General features: G+C 50.7%; 1 protein-coding gene across 6 annotated transcripts in view; it reads right to left on the minus strand.

The window, feature by feature from the left end:
- IGSF9 (immunoglobulin superfamily member 9) overlaps window positions 1-19,523 on the minus strand; it is a 100,360-nt gene that overhangs the window by 47,993 nt on the left and 32,844 nt on the right. For all 6 annotated transcript variants that reach the window (XM_029580346.1, XM_029580340.1, XM_029580345.1 and 3 more), the window contains 3 exons: window positions 14,990-15,141; window positions 8,724-8,841; window positions 372-513 (listed from right to left, as the gene is read on the minus strand). In XM_029580346.1, the coding sequence (XP_029436206.1) occupies window positions 372-513; window positions 8,724-8,841; window positions 14,990-15,141 (412 nt within the window). The remainder of the gene's footprint in view (window positions 1-371; window positions 514-8,723; window positions 8,842-14,989; window positions 15,142-19,523) is intronic.

The following is a 19,523-nucleotide window of genomic DNA, read 5'->3' on the forward strand; positions in this document are numbered from 1 at the left end:
AGTTAACCAATTACAAGTTCTGCTCTCCGAAGAGAAGGTGCAACTTTATACGAGGTAATCTTACGTGCATAGCCAGCCAATTACCTGAACATTTTCACAGCAAACTTGAGCACTTAAGTTCACCTGGAAAATGTGGGCATCCGGTCTGCATGTACAAGTCTTGAAGCAGACTTTACTCTTAGCCACGGAATTATAAACTCATGCTCTAATCATGGAGCCATGCTATCACGGAGTTTGGGCCCACTCATCCTGCTGTCTTCCCCTTTTCCTATGAAACTGGAGATCCCAGCATGCCTAGGAATGGGACTTCTGTTTCCGGACCCTGGCACCATTCGTGGGCTTATCTCAGCAGGGCGGCCCACGTGTGTTACCTGAGGTGGAAGACGTTGCTGCTCCACTGAAACCAGCTGTACGTGAGGTTCGCTGGGTACGCCTCGGCCTGGCAGGCCAGAAAGGCATCCTGGGACACGTTTACAGTCACGTCCTCCGGAGGAACCACAATCACCGGCGGCCCTGACGTAGGATGAAAAAAAAAACAACAAACACAGAGCGGCAAGTGTGTAAGCATGCTGGTCACGTTCACTCTCTCCCTCCCCATCACGCACACGCATCACGTGCGCACACGCTTCCCACACAGGCCCATCTATTTAAGCGGAGCTGCAGGGGCAGGGTTAGGTGTTCTCCGCTGAAATAGCCTCGGGTGGAGTGGCAAATCCAGAACGCTACCACGGGGAACCGCATTATAGTTTGCCAAAGCCAGAGCCTGACCACAGGAATACCACACCAGGCAATGTGCTAAACCCAGAGCCTCACCACAGTACCACACGTTATTAGGGAGGGCGAGGCACTGCTGGAAACCCTCGGAGACACAGCCCCCCCCCCCCCGTTTCCTGTGGCACAGTTTTTAAAATTTTGCAGCAATTGTGACAATTTTATATATAAAGTTTCACAGCTCTCGCTATGCAAAAAAAAAAAAAAAGTCACTCCATTTCCTAGCGTGTAGTCGGATGCACTCAGGACCAATGGGATGTACAAAAGCTACTCCCGATCGGGGCGGGAGGCTGCCTGCGGTCCAGTTAACACTGCCCTTGCAAAGGCTGTGTCCTCTTGGGTCTGTACATCCAGGCGATAGAACCTGGAGAGGCGTTCAAGGAGGAGCACGTCACCGCTCGACAGGAGACAGCAGTCTAGCTTCCGCCCATGAGACCACCTGAGTCCTAATGGAATGAGCTTTAACCTGAAGGGGTAATAGCTTTCCTGCCTCCATAGGCTCCAGTGACCACCTCCTTAATCCAGCGAGCTATGGTAGCCCGCGAAGCTAGTTCGCCCCGCTTCCTTCCACCGTGAAGGACAAACAGATGGTCCGTCTTTCGGAACGGTTCTGAAACTTCCAGATACTGCACCAAAAGTCTACTGACATTCAAATGACGGAGGAGGCGGTGGGACTCTTCCATGTCCTTGTGCTTATCTAGGGATAGACCTTCGAAGTTTTGTCTGACTCCCTCTGCTGGACGGGGGACATAACCCACCGTCTGGACTGATCCTGGTACGTACAGGGAATGGACTGATTAAAATTAAACTCTGAGACTACTTGGGCAAGAAGAACGGAATGGTACGAAGCTGTAACGCTCCTGGAGTCATCCGGAGGAACGGTTCCTGACACGACAATGCCTGCAGTTCAGAGATGCGACGTACCGAGCATACAGCTACCAGGAACACCGTTTCCAGGGTTAATAAACGCAAGGAAAGACTGCGCAGTGGCCGAAAGCAGGGCCCTGCCAAAAATTCCAATACTAGATTAAGATTCCACAAGGGAACCGGCCCCCCGTAGGAGGGGGGGGGGTCGGAAGTGCTTCTCCCCTTTCAGAAAACGGGCCACATCTGGATGAGCGGACAGGCAGGTCCCGTTCACTTCGTCCCTGAAACAGGAGAGCGCCGCTACCTGGACCTTCAAAGCCATCCTGCAAAAATTCCAGAATTAGTGGGATTTTGACCATCTGAGGGGAAACACCTCGTTCCTCGCAACAGGCCTCAAATACTCTCCAGACCCGCACATATGCTAGGGACGTAGAGAAATTCTGCGCGCGGAGTAAAGTGGCAATTGCTGCCGCAGAATATCCTCGCTTCATCAGGCGAGCCCTCTCAAGGGCCAGACCATAAGACAGAATCAAGTCGGATCCTTGTGAAGGACTGGTCTCTGCTGAAACAGGCCCCTGTGTGGTGGGTGGCACAGGGGGGGGGTCTCCGCCAGGAGTCTCCGCATGTCCGCACACCAAGGACATCTGGGCCAATCTGGAGCTATTAGTAGGACTAATCCCCTGTGGTGCCCGATTCTGCGAATGACCCTGCCCAGAAGTGGAGGGAAGGTATATAGCAATTCTTCTTCCGGACAGGTCTGAAAGAGAGCGTTGATCCCCAGGGACCTCTGTTCTGTGACTGAAGAATCAGGGAACCTTTGCATTGTGGGATGCGGCCAGCAGGTCGATGGACGAGAGACCCCAGCGATCTACTATCAGCTGAGAGGCTTTGGCTGACAATGCCCACTCTCCTGGATCCAGACCCTCCCTGCTTAGAAAGTCTGCTCTGACACTGTCAGAGCAGACTTTCTAAGTGTGAGAGGCTGAGATCATCTGTAGATGTATTTCCACCCAATCCATAAGGAGATCTATCTCCTCTGACACCTGCTGGCTTTTGGCTCCACCCTTACGGTTGATGTAGGCTACCGTTGTTGGTTTGTCGACATTATGTGGATCGCTTGACCCTGGAGTATGTGGCTGAATTGTAGATACAACACTCTGACTGCCTGGGCTTATAGGCAGTTGATGTTCCAGAGGACCTCTTCCTCAGTCCAACGTCCCTGGGCCATCAGTTCCGAGGCGAATCAAATAGTCTTGAGACTGCGGGTTCCAACATGACAGTAGTGAGCATTGAAGTGGACGCATGTGTGCCCTCATCCAGGGCACTACTTCCATGGGTGCTGCCATCAAACTGAGAATTTGGAGATAGCTCTGCTCATCAACTGATGCACTTGGGACATCAACTTCCTTATCCGTGTGGTTGGAAGGAAGACCTTGCCCTGCTTGGTGCTGAACCAGATTCCCAGATATTCCAAGGACTGGGAGGACTTGAGACTGCTTTTGTCCAGGTTTACGACCCAGTCGAGTTCCTGAAGCAAGGAGGTCACCCTGTTGGTTTCCTGGAGACTCTCTTCCACAGACTTGACCCATTTTAACCAGTCATCCAAGTACAAGTGCATCAGGATTCCCTCTTTTCTCAATGCTGCTCTATGACCACCATAACCTTGGAAAATGTTCTGGGGGTAGTGGCTAGACCAAAGAGCAGTGCCCAGAACTGATAATGGCGTACCACTAGCGCAAAGCGTAGGAAACGTTGGTATTCTTGACGGATTGGAATATGTAGGTAGGCCTCGGATAGGTCCAGGGAGATTCATAACTTTCCCGATTGTACAGCCATTATCACGGAGCAAAGGGTTTCCATATGGAAATGATTCCCTCATAGATGTCGGTTGATGCTCTTGAGGTCCAGAATGCAGCGAAAAGAACCTTCCTTCTTGGGTACGATGAAATAGATGGAATAACGTCCCGTATTTTCCTGGGGTGCAGGTACTGGGGATTATAGCCCTCAACCTGAGGAGCCTTAAAAGAGTAGTCTCCACTGCCTGCTTCTTGTGCTGGGAGTGGCAAGGAGACATCATGAATATGTCCTGAGAAGTGCTGTGAAATTCCAGTAGAAGAGGGACAGTCGATTCCCTATCTCCTCGTTCCAAGGGTGGGTCGGCAAAATTTCATTGGGAGGGATCAGGACGAACCTGAGCCTGCCCCTCTCTTGGGCTGTTGACTACGAAAGGACTGAGACCTTCCAAGGGGCCGAAACCTCTGAAATGTCGAGTTCTGTACAGTCAAAAGCATTGGGAGCCCTTGGATCGACCCCTCATAGGTGAGGAGTGTGTTAACTGCTTTCTGTTATCTTCTGGTATCAGGGGAACTGGAGATTTTCCCCATTTACTGGCCAGCTTTTCCAATTCGTTTCCGAAAAGGCGTGATCCTTTAAGGGGCATCTTTGTAAGATTTGCCTTGGAAGTTGCATCTGCTGACCAATTCCGCAGCCATAGCTGTCTTCTGGCCACCACCTCTGAGGCCACTCCTCTGGCCAAAGTTGGGACTAGATCCGAACCTGCATCAGCTAAAAAGGCAGCGGTGAACTGCTCTGGAATTCCCCCCAAGACATCCACCTCCTGAGAGAGGAGTAGGTACGAATGAGCTAACAGAGCACAAGATGCAATCTGTAAGGTCATTGCTACTACGTCAAGGGCCTGATTAACAGGCCAATACAGTAAAGGTCGCGGGAGAGCGGGCGAGCCACAGGCTCGCCCGCTCTCCCGCTAGCTCTACCCTCTAAGGGGTAGAGCTAGCGCCTCTTTTTTGACGGAAGCGGCGGCTGTCAGCGAGTTTGACAGCCGATGCTCAATTTTGCCGGTGTCAGTTCTCAAACCCGCTGACAGCCACGGGTTCGGAAACCAGACGCCGGCAAAATTGAGCGTCCAGTTTTCAACCCACGAGCCGCGGGCCGATTTAAAAATTTTTTTTATATTATTATTTTAAACTTTTAGGACCTCCGACTTAGTATCGCCATGATATTAAGTCAGAGGGTGTACAGAAAAGCAGTTTTTACTGCTTTTCTGTGCACTTCCCCAGCGCCGGCAGAAATTAACGCCTACCTTTGGGTAGGCGCTAATTTCTGAAAGTAAAATGTGCAGCTTGGCTGCATATTTACTTACTGAATCGCGTGGGAATAACTAATAGGGCCATCAACGTGCATTTGCATGTTGCGGGCGCTATTAGTTTTAGGGGGGGGGGGGGTTGGACTGAATAAGGGGTAGAGCTAGCGAGTCGAAAACGCGCGACCAAATGCAGGTTAACAGTGCGCTCCACTGTAGCGCACTGTAAAGTATCGGCCTGTTAGGATGGAGTCCATTTGTCTACTGTGCACATCCTTTAAGGCCGCTCCTCCCTCCACTGGGATAGCTGTTCGTTTAGAGACAGCACAGACCAGTGCGTCTACTTTAGGGAAACGCAAACGCTCTCTCGCTGCTGGATCCAGCAGGTATACAGCTTCAAACCCTCGTCCCCCTTTAAAACTTGCTTCTGGGGCATCCCATTCCAGGTCTCTCAACTCCTGGATGGCTTCCAGTACTGGAAAGCAGCAAGAGGCTTTCCTTATGTAAATTAGAATCGGATTCTTCCTTGGTTCCGTCATAAAGTCCTCCCCAGGAACTCCCAGCATCTTCAGGGTCTGGGAAACCAGGGCCAGCAAATACTCTCTATGGAAAAACCAAAACAGTCCAATATGGTTCTAAACCAGAGGCGGGATTTCCCCATCTTCCAAGGAACCCGTATCCTCTTTGTCCATGCTGTCCGGGTCCCTGCCAGGGATACCCCTGGTGAGGTGAGGGATGCCTCGAGGTCTGCCGATAGGACTGGGAGAGGGAGGGCTTACTGGCTGAGGTTCCGTCCGGACAGGGGCAAGTGAGGTAACAGACTGCGCCCGTACGAAGGCCCTGGAAAAATTCCACCCACGAGAAGGCAGCTGGGTCCATGCCTAGCCCAGGAGGTACTGGGGTAGGTGCAGCTGAATTTCCCTCTCCCATGGATGACCCAGACCCAGGGTACTTCCAGTTAAGGCTGTGGCCGACCCATCCTCTGAATGGGAGGAGTCAGGCTTAGAAGAGTCTGGGGAGGCCAGCTCTCCCTGGGCTTCCTCACAGTGCTGACATAAGCTGGAACCCCGGTCAGACTGTGAAGCCCTAATATGACAAGCAGTGCAGTGAGAAAGACGCTTATGTTTATTGGCTGCCGGAGCCCTTGGTGGTGGTAACTGTGTGTTCTTTTTTTTTTTTTACTAATAATTTTTATTGAATTATCCAAAGAATACAAGATATAGAGCACGACAGATCACAACAACAGAACATACGAAATAGAAATTCAGTGCTGCTTACCCCCCCCCCCCCCCCCAACGTCACCCCCCCCCCCCCCACCCGTCATCCATGTGCCCTGAAAGTACAATGTGCAAGGTCCAGAAATCATATCAGTACAATGAAATGTGGCAACATCGAAAGGAAGAAAGAAAACAAATGATGGTTAGCAAGAAAACAAATGGATCTCAGGCTACTAGCTGAGTGAAGGTAGCGTTTGTTGTCGTTCCCAATTTAGGTATGGGGACCAAACAGCCTGGAACTTGGCAACGTCCGCGTGAAGATCCACCGTGATCGCCGCTAGCTTACAAGAGAGATGAACTTTATGCTGCACCATCGTCAGCGATGGCGCTTCTGTTTGTTTCCATGCTTGTGCAATTGTCAATCTGGTGGCAATAAAGACTTGATGGCATAAGAGTATGTGATTCTTTCGTAGGGTGATGGGCGGATGATGTAGAAGCATAAAGCTTGCCCTGTATATTCCAGATACTCCCAAAATGCGTTCCAGCCATGCCGCTACTGCAGTCCATAGCCCCGTCACTTTCGGACATTGCCACCAAATGTGGAAGAAAGTCCCCGGGTGGCCGCAGTTCCGCCAACACTGTGCGTCCAATTGAGGATACCGGCGGTGTAAGAGATGAGGAGTGAGATACCAGCGGGTTATCATTTTATAGCAATTTTCCTGGTAGAGGGCGGAGACTGAGCATCGACGGGCCTGATTGTAAATGTTGAGCCAATCCTTTTTTGTAAACGTTAGGCCCAGATCCTGTTCCCAGGCTCCCGTATGGGGAAAAGGTCGCTCATCAAGTCCCGCCAATAGAGTATAAAGTTTGGATATCATCCCTGTAGTTTTGTCAACTGCTACACAAAGGTGTTCAAACTGAGATTTGCCCCTATGTATGGAGTCTTTCATTCTGGGGGACCGGAGAAAATGAAGCATTTGACTGCCCGCCAGGAAATCAGTAGGAGGTAAATGATAGAGCGCCTGGGTAACTGTGTGTTCTGTCGGCCTAGGCGGGACGTGGCGAGTTGCATGCACAGCCCGTGCACCCGACTTTATTTGTATTCTGCGCTCAGTAGGTTGTGCATGTATGAATGCACACGACGTTATGCGCACAGTGGGTGTGAAGAGAGCTGATGCACTGCGCATCCCGACATTCTATGGAGGGCAATACGGGCACGCACAAAGACACGAGCAAGGTGGCGCCGCTGCGACCTAACACACCAACCAAGCCTAAAGTGAGGCCTAACCCTCCGGAGAGGGGGGGGGCGCTCAACCCACTCGGAAGCCCACTTCCCCTTACCCCAACGGGATCGGGAATGACGTCGGTATGGCACGCCGAGCAAGGAGACCGGAGGAAGTCTTACCGAAACCCCTCCAAACGTCTCTGAATCGGGAGGTAAATCTTTTTTTTTTTTACTTAACTGGGTTCAGCGCTTACCACCTGAGTACAGAGACCATCTCTGGCTGCGGGGGGAGAGGGCTTTGGCCATCACAGCCGCGCTCGGCTTCCTCCACCCACTGCCTTTCAGCTGCTTAAGCAGCAAAGTCCACGCCAGGAGCCGGCTACCGGACCCAGGCACGCCTCTGAGGGATCTCAGAAATCACCTCAGGGATTCTCAACTGGGGGAGGGACCTTTTGGTATCCCCGCAGGAGAGCGGGGCTCAATTTTTTTCTCCAATTTAAATGTAGAATTTCTCCTTCCAAAAAGTACAGCAATCCCCCTAGGGAGAGCTACATCCAACATCTGCTGGAGATGGAGAAATACCGAAGGGCTGAGGTCACTGCAGGGGTGTTATCTAGGGTGATGACAGTTTTGAAATCTAACTCCGCCTCCATCTGCTGGCAGGGGATAGGGAAATACCTACAGTACCTGGATGTACTCCGCTTTGAAGTGCTGAACAAAGTGGAATATAAAAATATAAATAAATAAATAAATAAATGACCCATTAGTCCCGAGTCCATCTGGCTGCATTCTAGGAAAATTGTGGATAAGTTATTGCCCTTTCATCGTCAGCTAAAATCAAATGCACTGAGGACAACTTTTGGATGCAGGGTTTGCATGGAAGCAGTCCCTTCAGCAGGAGGACAGATAGGATGGGTTTGTTAGTGAGCAGCCAAATCTGAAGGCTAGAGAGTGTCACGAGCTGGAGGTTGAGAACTTCCTTTTGGGCTGCTTGATGCAGTTCTTTTGAGGATAGTAACTGTATAGTGGATTTAGAGGTTTATTTGATGCTGTGGGGAAGGGTGCAGTTTATGGTTTGCTTGAGTGCTATCTGATTATAGCTCTGTGCTGTATGTATTCTGCTGGAGAGTTTACATTGTTGCATACTATCAGTTGGGACTTACAAATACACTATTATTTGTAACTCGTTTTAAGCATTCGTCAAGACAAGTAAGAAAAATAAAATGAAATATCTGCACCCCCATCACCTTGAGTTCAGAACTCTCTCAAATGTCTTCCTCTTAGCCCCTGCTTTGTGCTTTGCCCCCTTGCCCCCTCCTCCAAGGTCTCATCCAGTGCTCCATTCACTGCCCTCTGTGGTTTACCTCCCTGCTTCACACACTCCCCAACCCACCATCTCATGCACTGCCCTCCCCCCATGTTTCACCCCCTAACTTGTGCAGTGCCTTCCCTGTGCCTCACCCCCTGCCCCATGCACTGCCCCCCCCTCCCCCCACCACCATCTTACCCAGTGCCCCATGCACTGCCCTCCCCACCCCATTACCCTGGACAAGCAGGCGGCTGGTGTGAATGATCTCCCCCTCCGGGCTGGAGGCGTGGCAGGTGTACACCCCTGTGCTGCCGCGTTCCACGTTGATGATCCTCAAGGAGCCATTGTTCACCTGGTGTGAGAGAGACAAACATCCACCGATGTGTAAAGCACAGAACGGCTCATCTACCAGGGCACAGCAGTACAGAAGCCGGCCACTAGATGTCAGCAAACTCTCGGGCCAGGGGCTCAGCCATGCCTGGCAATAAATTTACCTCTAATGCCAGTCTCTTGTTTTGATTCTCTTTTTCTTTGAGCTGGAGTTTCCTCATACCCCCTTGGGAACCTCCCTGTCTGCCGCTTACCACAGGAATGAAGCTCTGAGCTAAGACACCGGGAGTCTCTGCTCCAGATCCCGTGGCTCTTCTGTAATTCCTCCAGGCATGCTCCTCACCATCCCAGCCTGGGTCACAATCCCCTGCGAGGAGCAAAGGGCAAGGCCTGCAGGAGTCTGAGTCAGGAATTACTATCTCCCCCCCCCCACACACACACTGCTGGTCTGGCTGTGCCACACTGTGGAGGGATGGAGGGCTGGAGGATGGGAGGGTGAAAAGTCACAGTTTATTGTAAAGGGATTTCACAAGTTGAAAATTAAATTACAAAAAAGGTAATCAATCATGGAACTATTTATTGTAAACCTTGAAGAGCCCAGGGTGGAGGGGGAGATGGTTTTAAGTCATCCAGTCAGATGTATGCCACTACCAAGAGAAGTGAATTGTAGGAAAATAAATATCGGCCTGGGGAGCTGGAGGAAGCAGGGGCAATCACATCCAAGGATGTACTAGGTCAATGAGGAAAGAGTGCCAGCTCCTCCTCCCTCCCAGTAGTCTGAAAAATGCTGTGCCTTTAAGGCCGCAGGTTCACCATGGCCTTACCGGCCCACCAGGATATACCTTAATACCAGAAAGCCCAATCTACCTGCCACTACCTCTTATTCTGCTTTCCCATCTCTACCTGGTCTCTCTATCCTCCTCCCTCTTCCTTCTGTCTCTTTGCTTTCTCTCTTTCCCTTCCTTCAACATCCTATCTAACTCCTCCTCAAATACTGCTACGTCTTCAGAGGAAGATTACAATATAAAGGAAAGGAAAATTGGTTCTTACCTGCTAATTTTCGTTCCTGGAATACCACAGATCAGTCCAGACTCCTGGGTTTATGCCTCCCTTCCAGCAGATGGAGACAGAGAAAGTTTTACTGACACTGCTACTTAACCACATGTGCTACCTGCAGTTCCTCAGAATTTGTCTATACCTAAGCCAAACACTGCCAGGTACTACAGGAGCAAGAACCAATTTTTCTTTCCCTGTACATACCCAGATCAGTCCAGACTCCTGGGATGTACCAAAGCTTCCTAGTCAGGGTGGGACCTGGAGAATCCCACTCACAGAACACTTTCGCCAAATGATGAGGAGTTCTAATCGCCACATCCAGACGACAGTATCTAGCAAAAGTATGTAGAGACTTCCAAGTCGCTGCTCTGCAAATCTCTTGGGGAGAAACCAGCTGATCTTCCGCCCACAAGGCCGCCCGAGAACTTGTGGAATGAGCATGTAACCCCTCCAGAACGGTCGACCTTGAAGAATATAAGTGGAACCAATAGCCTCCTTAAGCCAACGAGCAATGGTAGCCTTAGAAGCCTAAAGTCCCTTCCTCTGACCCTCCTAAAGTCATTCGTTATCTTAAGGTAAATCAACAAAGCCCTTCTGACATCTAACAACCTGAGTTCCCTCGCATGAGGAGTAGAGGGATCCAGCCTGGGAAAGGCCGGAAGTTCCTCAGTCTGATTGACGTGGAACGCGGAAACCACTTTTGGTAACAAAAAGAAGGGACAGTTCCCAAAGAAACTCCTGACTGCGAAATCTGAAGGAAAGGATCCTGACACGACAGCGCCTGTAATTCGTAAATCCTTTAGAGTCAAGTCCTTCCAAGTCGCTCTCCAGAGTAGTTCATAAGGAGCCTCTCACATAAGCCCCTGGGAACCAGATTAAGATTCCAGGAAGGACACACTCATCAAAGTGCAGGACGCAAATTCTTCGCCCCTTGAGAAAACAAAGGATGTCCGGATACACCATCAATCTGGCCCCTAAAAGCCGTTACTTGCACCTTAAGAGAGCTAAGAGACAATCCTTTGGAGAAGCCCTCCTGCAGGAAAGATAAAATGTCAGCGACTGGCGTCCTGACAGGGCGAACTTCGCTGGTGGTACACCAGGACTCGAAAACTTTCCAGACCCGTACATAAGAAAGATTAGTAGACTTTCTTCTGGCCTGCAACTAAGTAGCAATAGCCGCCTCTGGGTAACCCCTATGTCTTAACCGTCGCCTCTCAAAAGCCAGGCCACTAGACAAAAACGAGCATCCTGGTCAGAAAATATGGGTCCCTGCCGGAGAAGGCCCTCCAGATGACCCAAGCAAATTGGTCTGTCTACCGCCAAATTGATCAAATCCATGAACCACGGAGGGCGTGGCCACTCCGGTGCCACCAAGTCCACTTCTCCCTGTTGTTTTTCTATGCGATGCAACACCTTTCCCATGAGAGGTCAGGGAGGAAATACATAAAGTGGCACGTCTCTCAGCCAAGGAATTGCGAGGGCATCGACCCCCTCTGCTCTGTGCTCTCGCTTCCGACTGAAAAACCGAGGCGCTTTGGCTTTCCGACGAGACGCCATTAGGTCTATATGGGGAGAGCCCCAACGCTCTCAATTGAGATGCATCGCCGACTCCGACAACGCCCATTCGCCTGGATCTAATACAGTCTGACTCAAGAAGTCTGCCTGAACATTGTCTACCCTGGCGATGCGGGGTGCCTCTATAGGCTCCAGGTGTTGTTCTGCCCAATGAATCAAATTCTGTGCCTCCCCGGCTACCCCTTGACTCTTGGTTCCGTCCTTCTGATTGATATAAGCAACTCACCAAAGGAAGAAAGTCCTGCAAGGCCAAGCAGACTGCTCTGGTCTCTAGGCGGTTGATAGACCAGACAGACTCTTTCCTGGACCAGCAACCCTGAGCTGACTGTTGCTGACATACTGCTCCCCAACCAGAAAGACTGGCATCGGTAGTAACTACCACCCAAGCCAGGACTTCTAGATCCACACCCCGGGCCAGATTGGAGGGTAGAAACCACCAGGAAAGACTCTCCCGTCGACGCCCTCGAGGGGCAATGGAAGCTGAAACTTCTCCGATACCGGGAGCCATCGCGACAGAAGCGCTGTCTTCAATGGTCTCGGGTGAGCAAAAGCCCACGGCACTAATACTAGAGTTGAGGCCATAGAGCCCAGCACTTGCAAATAATCCCATACCTAGGGCACCCGTAACTGCAAAAACCGCCGAATCTGCCCCTGCAGCTTCAACACATGTTCCTCTGAGAGGTACACCTTGTCAACTAGGGTGTTGAATCGAGTCCCCAGATACTCCAGGGACTGCGTCGGTGCCAGATGACTCTGCTACATTCACCACCCAACAGAGTGACTGCAGTAGATCGAGAACCCTTTGTACCGACTGGCAACGAGGACTTCAGACTTGGCCCTGATAAGCCTGTCGTTCAGATAGGGATGCACCAGAACTCCCTCCTTCCGGAGTGCTGCTGCCACCACCACCATCACCTTGGTGAATATAAGAACATGCCATACTGGGTCAGACCAAGGGTCCATCAAGCCCAGCATCCTGTTTCCAACAGTGGCCAATCCAGGCCATAAGAATCTGGCAAGTACCCAAAAACTAAGTCTATTCCATGTAACCATTGCTAATGGCAGTGGCTATTCTCTAAGTGAATTTAATAGCAGGTAATGGACTTCTCCTCCAAAAACTTATCCAATCCTTTTTTAAACACAGCCACACTAACTGCACTAACCACATCCTCTGGCAACAAATTCCAGAGTTTAATTGTGCGTTGAGTAAAAAAGAACTTTCTCCGATTAGTTTTAAATGTGCCATATGCTAACTTCATGGAGTGCCCCCTAGTCTTTCTATTATTCGAAAAAGTAAATAACCGATTCACATCTACCTGTTCTAGACCTCTCATGATTTTAAACATCTCTATCATATCCCCCTCTCAGGCATCTCTTCTCCAAGTTGAAAAGTCCTAACCTCTTTAGTCTTTCCTCATAGGGGAGCTGTTCCATTCTCTTTATCATTTTGGTCGCCCTTCTCTGTACCTTCTCCATCGCAACTATATCTTTTTTGAGATGCGGCGACCAGAATTGTACACAGTATTCAAGGTGCGGTCTCACCATGGAGCGATACAGAGGCATTATGACATTCTCCGTTTTATTCACCATTCCCTTTCTAATAATTCCTAACATTCTGTTTGCTTTTTTGACTGCCGCAGCACACTGAGCCGACGATTTTAAAGTATTATCCACTATGACGCCTAGATCTCTTTCTTGGGTGGTAGCTCCTAATATGGAACCTAACATTGTGTAACTATAGCATGGATAATTTTTCCCTATATGCATCACCTTGCACTTATTCACATTAAATTTCATCTTCCATTTTGAAGCCCAATTTTCCAGTCTCACAAGGTCTTCCTGCAATTTATTTATTTATTTATTTATTTATTTAAAGGCTTTTATAAACCGATGTTCATGTAATAGTACATATTGCGTGGGTTTACAGAGAACTAAAGTTAGAAATTACATCGAACATGTGGGAAGGGGTTAATAAACATGTGGATAAAGGTGAACCGGTAGATATAGTATACTTGGATTTTCAGAAGGCGTTTGACAAAGATCCTCATGAAAGGCTTCTAGGAAAATTAAAGTCATGGGATAGGTGGTGGTGTCCTGGCTAAAAAACAGGAAACAGAGAGTAGGATTAAAAGGACAATTTTCTCAGTGGGGGGGGGGGGGGGTAGTGGAGTGCCTCAGGGATCCGTAATTTTCAATATATTCCACAGCGAACACCGAACAGAAATATTTGTTAAGCAATTTTGCTTTTTCCTCATCAGCTTCTACTTATTCCTCCCCATTCACCTTCAATCTCACAATGTCTCTGTACACATAAAGGCACAACAAGGCTTATTCATTGGAAACTGTGTAAACATGACAACATCAATGTACCAAACAGACACTGGGAGCCCCACTCTAAAAGAATAGAGGAGCCCAACTCCTGTCTGCTGGAGTCAGAAGAATACTGAGAGGATACTGAGGGTGCACTGGCTTATAGGGCAGCACCCTCAGAGTTTTGTTCTGACTCCATCTGCTGGACGGGGGACATAACCCACCGTCTGGACTGATCCTGGTACGTACCGGGAAGTTGTGATCACCAGGGGCATTCCTATTCCCACTGACAGGAAGATTGATGCTAGAAACCCAGATATTGTGGTGAAGGAGAAGAACTGACAGAGGTACCAGACACAGCAACCGTCCTGTGGATCGTATGGTGAAAGCGAAGATCCTTAAGGACCAAGAGATGCAACCAGAGACCAAGAAAAGGTGGCAGAAAGATACAGAAATCGTCCCAGTCGTATTGGGTGCTACTGGTCCGATTAAGAAGAATCTGCAAGTGCACTTCGATATGCTGCCTTTAAAAACTGCACCCTGTGAGCTCCAGAAGGAGGCGCTCTTTGGCACCATGCAAGTATTAAGAAGGGCATTAGCAGTGAAGCTGAGAGATTGAGTATCATCCCCAACATGCCCTGGCTTACGAAGGAGATTCGTTTCTGTCAAGGAACCCGCCGAACAAACCCCATTTGGAGACACTGCCTGGGAAGAGTTGCCGCTTCTTATTTTCCAATTGCATTACTGATGTTGACGTGAGCCACTTCAAGTGCCAGTTAGAACAACGGGATCCAGAAAGGAGTTAATAAGTAAATAAGTACAAATGCTCAGCACGGCTCCCTCAGTACTAATAACACTCCTAATTTGCATTTACAATTCGTTCAAGACAAGTGGTTCTCGGTACAGCACTTCAGAAACAACACACGTGCAGCCATCGCCAGCACCTGATTTACAGGAAAGGAACAATGTTGTTATTGTTATTAACCAGTGAAAGTCATGGGGAAATAAAGTGATTTGCCCAAGGTCACACAGAGACAGAAGCATACGGGTGGCAGCATGGGCATACGATGGCCACACAGACCGCCCTGCTGCCGCTGTCACGACACGCGCGCACCCTGAAACAGCGGCATTAAGCACCCTTTTCATGAGGAAGGAGCTCAAAAGTCCGATTCGATTTTGGAGACTTAGGGGCGCCTCTGCCATCCTACCCCAGAATACGGCAGACTCACCTGGATCTTGTCTCCGTCGATTACGAGGACGTCATTTCTCTTCCAGGTAATGACCGGCTGCGGATTCCCATAGGCCACGCAGGTGAGGGTCAGCGAATCCCCGCCGCGCACCTCCACGAAGGCAGGCGGAGTCTCGTGGAAAGCAGGTGGAGCTACAGGTGAGCAGAGGGGGAGACAAGCACAGAGGTTCATCACCTGTGGTCCAGCCACTGAGAGAATTCAAGAGTTCATGTGAACAACAGAAAATGGTGCGTCCCAATGCCCTGCTGTATTCTGTCAAAACTTTGTTGGGCTAGCCTTCTCTGGAGCTTCATTTACTTCCATCACTAGTTGCTGAAAGATTATCCATGCACACACTTTACACCTGTACACAGGGTACAGCTGCACACACAGAAAAGAGAAATACTGAGGAGATGCAGGTGGCACACTGGGTTAAGAGGCAGTGCTTACAAAACTTTCTCTGTCTCCATCTGGACTGATCCGGGTACATACAGGGAACTGCCCTAAGGTCAGCCAGAATCAGTGACGGGGCTAGGAATAGAGCTGAGGCCCAGGGAGATAAGCTGATGCACTCTGAGGTCACCCACAGTCAGTGGCAGAGCTGGGATCAGAACTAAGGTACAGGGAGATAAAGTGACTCGCTCCAAGGTCGCACAGTCAGTGGCAGAGCCGGGATTAGAGCTGAGCCTCAAGGAGATAAAGTGACGCACTCTGAGATCACACAGTCAGTGGCAGAGCAGGGATTAGAGCTGAAACACAAGGAGATAAAGTGAAGCACTCTGAGATCACAGTCAGTGGCAGAGCCGGGATTACAGCTGAGGCACAGGGAGATAAAGTGACGCACTCTGAGATCACACAGTCAGTGGCAGAGCCGGGATTAGAGCTGAGCCTCAAGGAGATAAAGTGACGCACTCTGAGATCACACAGTCAGTGGCAGAGCAGGGATTAGAGCTGAGGCACAGGGAGATAAAGTGAAGCACTCTGAGAACACAGTCAGTGGCAGAGCAGGGATTAGAGCTGAGACACAAGGAGATAAAGTGAAGCACTCTGAGATCACACAGTCAGTGGCAGAGCAGGGATTAGAGCTGAGGCACAGGGAGATAAAGTGAAGCACTCTGAGAACACAGTCAGTGGCAGAGCAGGGATTAGAGCTGAGACACAAGGAGATAAAGTGAAGCACTCTGAGATCACAGTAAGTGGCAGAGCAGGGATTAGAGCTGAGACACAGGGAGATAAAGTGAAGCACTCTGAGAACACAGTCAGTGGCAGAGCAGGGATTAGAGCTGAGACACAAGGAGATAAAGTGAAGCACTATGAGATCACACAGTCAGTGGCAGAGCCGGGATTAGAGCTGAGACACAGGGAGATAAAGTGACGCACTCTGAGATCACGCAGTCAGTGGCCCAGCTGAGATTAGAGCTAAGGCACAGGAAAATAAAGTGACACGCTCCAAGGTCACAGTGGCAGAGCAGGGATTAGAGCGGAGGCACAGGGAGATAAAGTGACTCGCTCTAAAGTCACAGTCAGTGGAAAGCTGTGGTTTTGTAAAAGTCTATATCTTGCCTCCAGATCCAGCTTGGATTAGATGCTTTGGAATCCTGACTCGATTTCTGAATAATTTTGAAACCGGTTTGAACCAAAACCTCAGAACGTACATCCACCTCATCCCTGGCAGGCGAGGCTCCTGACAGATGCACAGTGAGGGTCCCTCGCACAGAGACAGGGACCCCTGCCGGTGCTGTGACTGGCATACACGCTGTCTGTGTTCCTAAACTGGGAAAGGGCTGTAACCTTCAGACTTTTTACGAGTAATAAGGGACGGCTGGGAGTTTGGTTACCAGCAGGATGGATTGTCTTTACAAATGGGGCGGCACAGCTGAGCTGACCTGCCTCGACCCTCCGCTTTCTTCTTTAATCCCTGGGCTGGGCAGGAGGAGACAGACAGGCAGTGAGAGAGCACTCGTTGCTCCAAGAGATCGCGGGATTGGGGCTCCAGTCACAAACCACAGGAGCTTCTTCTGTCCATGCGTTAGGGATGGGATCGGTCTCTTCATCCCCTGGCTCCTCCCTGTGGCCTGATTACTGTAATGTGTAAGGGAATGTGACACTCCAGCAAATGTGGAAAATAGAGGAGCAAAACCTACAGGGGAAAAGAAATAGGAAAGAAGCTTTGTGACCCTGCGTAGGGCCAACTTAAGGGAGACCTGCCTTTCTCCTCCAGGCTGGAGCCAGTGTGAATAGCATTAAGGGAGACCTGCCTTTCTCCTCCAGGCTGGAGTCAGTGTGAGCAGCATTAAGAGAGACCTGCCTTTCTCCTCCAGGCTGGAGTCAGTGTGAGCAGCATTAAGAGAGACCTGCCTTTCTCCTCCAGGCTGGAGTCAGTGTGAGCAGCATTAAAGGAGACCTGCCTTTCTCCTCCAGCTGGAGTCAGTGTGAGCAGCATTAAGAGAGACCTGCCTTTCTCCTCCAGCTGGAGTCAGTGTGTGCAGCATTAAGGGAGACCTGCCTTTCTCCTCCAGGCTGGTGTCAGTGTGAGCAGTGTTATGGGAGACCTGACTTTCTCCTCCACGCTGGAGTCAGTGTGTGCAGCATTAAGGGAGACCTGCCTTTCTCCTCCAGGCTGGAGTATGTGTGTGCAGCATTAAAGGACACCTGCCTTCTCCTCCAGGCTGAAATGAGTGCATGCAGCATTAAAGGAGACCTGCCTCCTCCTTTTCTTCATTTCTAGCAGAAGTAAGGCTCAGTACATACTCTGTAAGGACGGCGATCTATTCCTATCAGACTAATGCAATGCATTTTGTCATGAGCTTCCAGGAGTCACACGCCCTGGACTGACCGAATGAAGGGCACCTGGTACTCTAAAAGCGGTCACGCATGTACCGAGTTAGTCCAATTAAAAAAATAATAAAATCCTCGCCCCCAAGATGTCTGTGACCTTTTATTTCCACGTCTCCAAGGGGAGCGACACGGCGGCCGCATTTGTTGGACTCGCCTGCACCGGTACCACCAGTTCTGAGGCTTAACCCACCAGCAAGCCTCACGCGCGGCCCTCCGGGATGGTTGCGGCCGCCCTGAAGTGGATACGAAGCGCTTTGCTCGTGCAATGCGATCGCCAAAAAGGACTTCGTCTGGCCCTGGGGGGGGGGGGGGGGGGCCTCTCCCTTTCGGGCACCAGCTGAGATCCCGGCTTCTGAAGTTAAGCTTCTGCTTCTCAATCCCCTGGCACGGTCTTCAGCCGCAGGAGCGGAGAAGGCCTCAGCCAAGTCTGGGCTGTTTACTGGGAGACGGTACCCGCTCTGTGCGTTCGCTAAGCGGAACGTGGCTTCATGGACTGCACCCCCGCTAGTTGGAGTTTGCGGCGTGCAAGAAAGAGAACCGAAACTGAACCGGTTATACCGGTGGTAAACGGGTAGGGGAGCTGCGGCCCGGCCATTACCTGCAGCCTCCGCCCGGCCCTGAAAGGAGAGGATATAAGGCAGCCTGGGGGGTGGGGGTGGGGGAGGGGGGCTTGGGGCAGGTCAGAGGGCAGGGTAATCTGAACTCCATATCTGATTCAATTAGCAGAGGGGGAGGGGGCCTTGGGTTTCCCCTTTCATCTGCGCCTTTGATCTGTCACAGTGCAGAGAGACCCCCGGCCCCCATCTGTCACCAGGAAGCCCTCGGGATGGGGAGCGGGGGAGGGGTCCAGCTGAGACCAACGCAAAGGCCCCAGCTTCCTCCGCGACCTTGCATTGGAAACCCCCTGGCACAGCCACCTCTGGGGTGCGTTGCCCTGGCAATTCCGTTTCTGACATCTCATCAGGAGGAGGAGGAGGGTAAAAGAGACAGGAGAGCCAGCCCTGGCTTTTTTCAAATTCGCAGGCAGCCAAATTTTCCCCAGCTCTTGTCCTCTTTTTTCCAACCTGAGGTTATGACATCCCCTGCTTCCTCCTCCCGTGCCTCCTCCCCTCTTCAGAGCCATCACGCCCTGGCCTGTAACAACAATGATAAAGATAACGCTCGCCCTTTATTACAAAAATAAATAAATGCAAAACGCCACCAGCCCACAGGCCTCGGCTTTTACAAAAAAATAGTTTCTTCACGGGAAAGGGTGGTGGATGCATGAAACGGGCCTCGGTGGAAACGCAGCCAGCGACGGCATTCGAGAAATCCCGGCGCGAGCGGAGAAGGATCGCCAGCTGAGGCGAAGCAAGGCGAAAAGCCGGAGGTGGACAGGGAGCCTACAGCATTGCAACAGGAGGAGAAGCCGGGCAGAGCCCGTCGTAATCTACGAGAGGGGATGGCTGGCGCAGGGCATGCAAGGTACTCAGGCCCCTGGCTTCAGAAGGAAGGGAGAAAAAGCTTCTCACTCGGACAGTGTCCTCCTGGCAACTTCTTTGTATCAGGCAGAAGCAAAGCCACCTGAAAGGGACTTTGAGGAACACAAAAAAAAAGGCATCAGATGGATAGGACCCTGGTCTGGGCCTGTTCTAGCCCAGCCCTGAAGGAATGGCACATGCTCCAGCGGGGGCGAAGGTCATCGAGCCAGGCAGTC

The sequence above is a fragment of the Rhinatrema bivittatum genome, chromosome 16 (assembly GCF_901001135.1).
Source record: "Rhinatrema bivittatum chromosome 16, aRhiBiv1.1, whole genome shotgun sequence".
NCBI lineage: Eukaryota > Metazoa > Chordata > Amphibia > Gymnophiona > Rhinatrematidae > Rhinatrema > Rhinatrema bivittatum.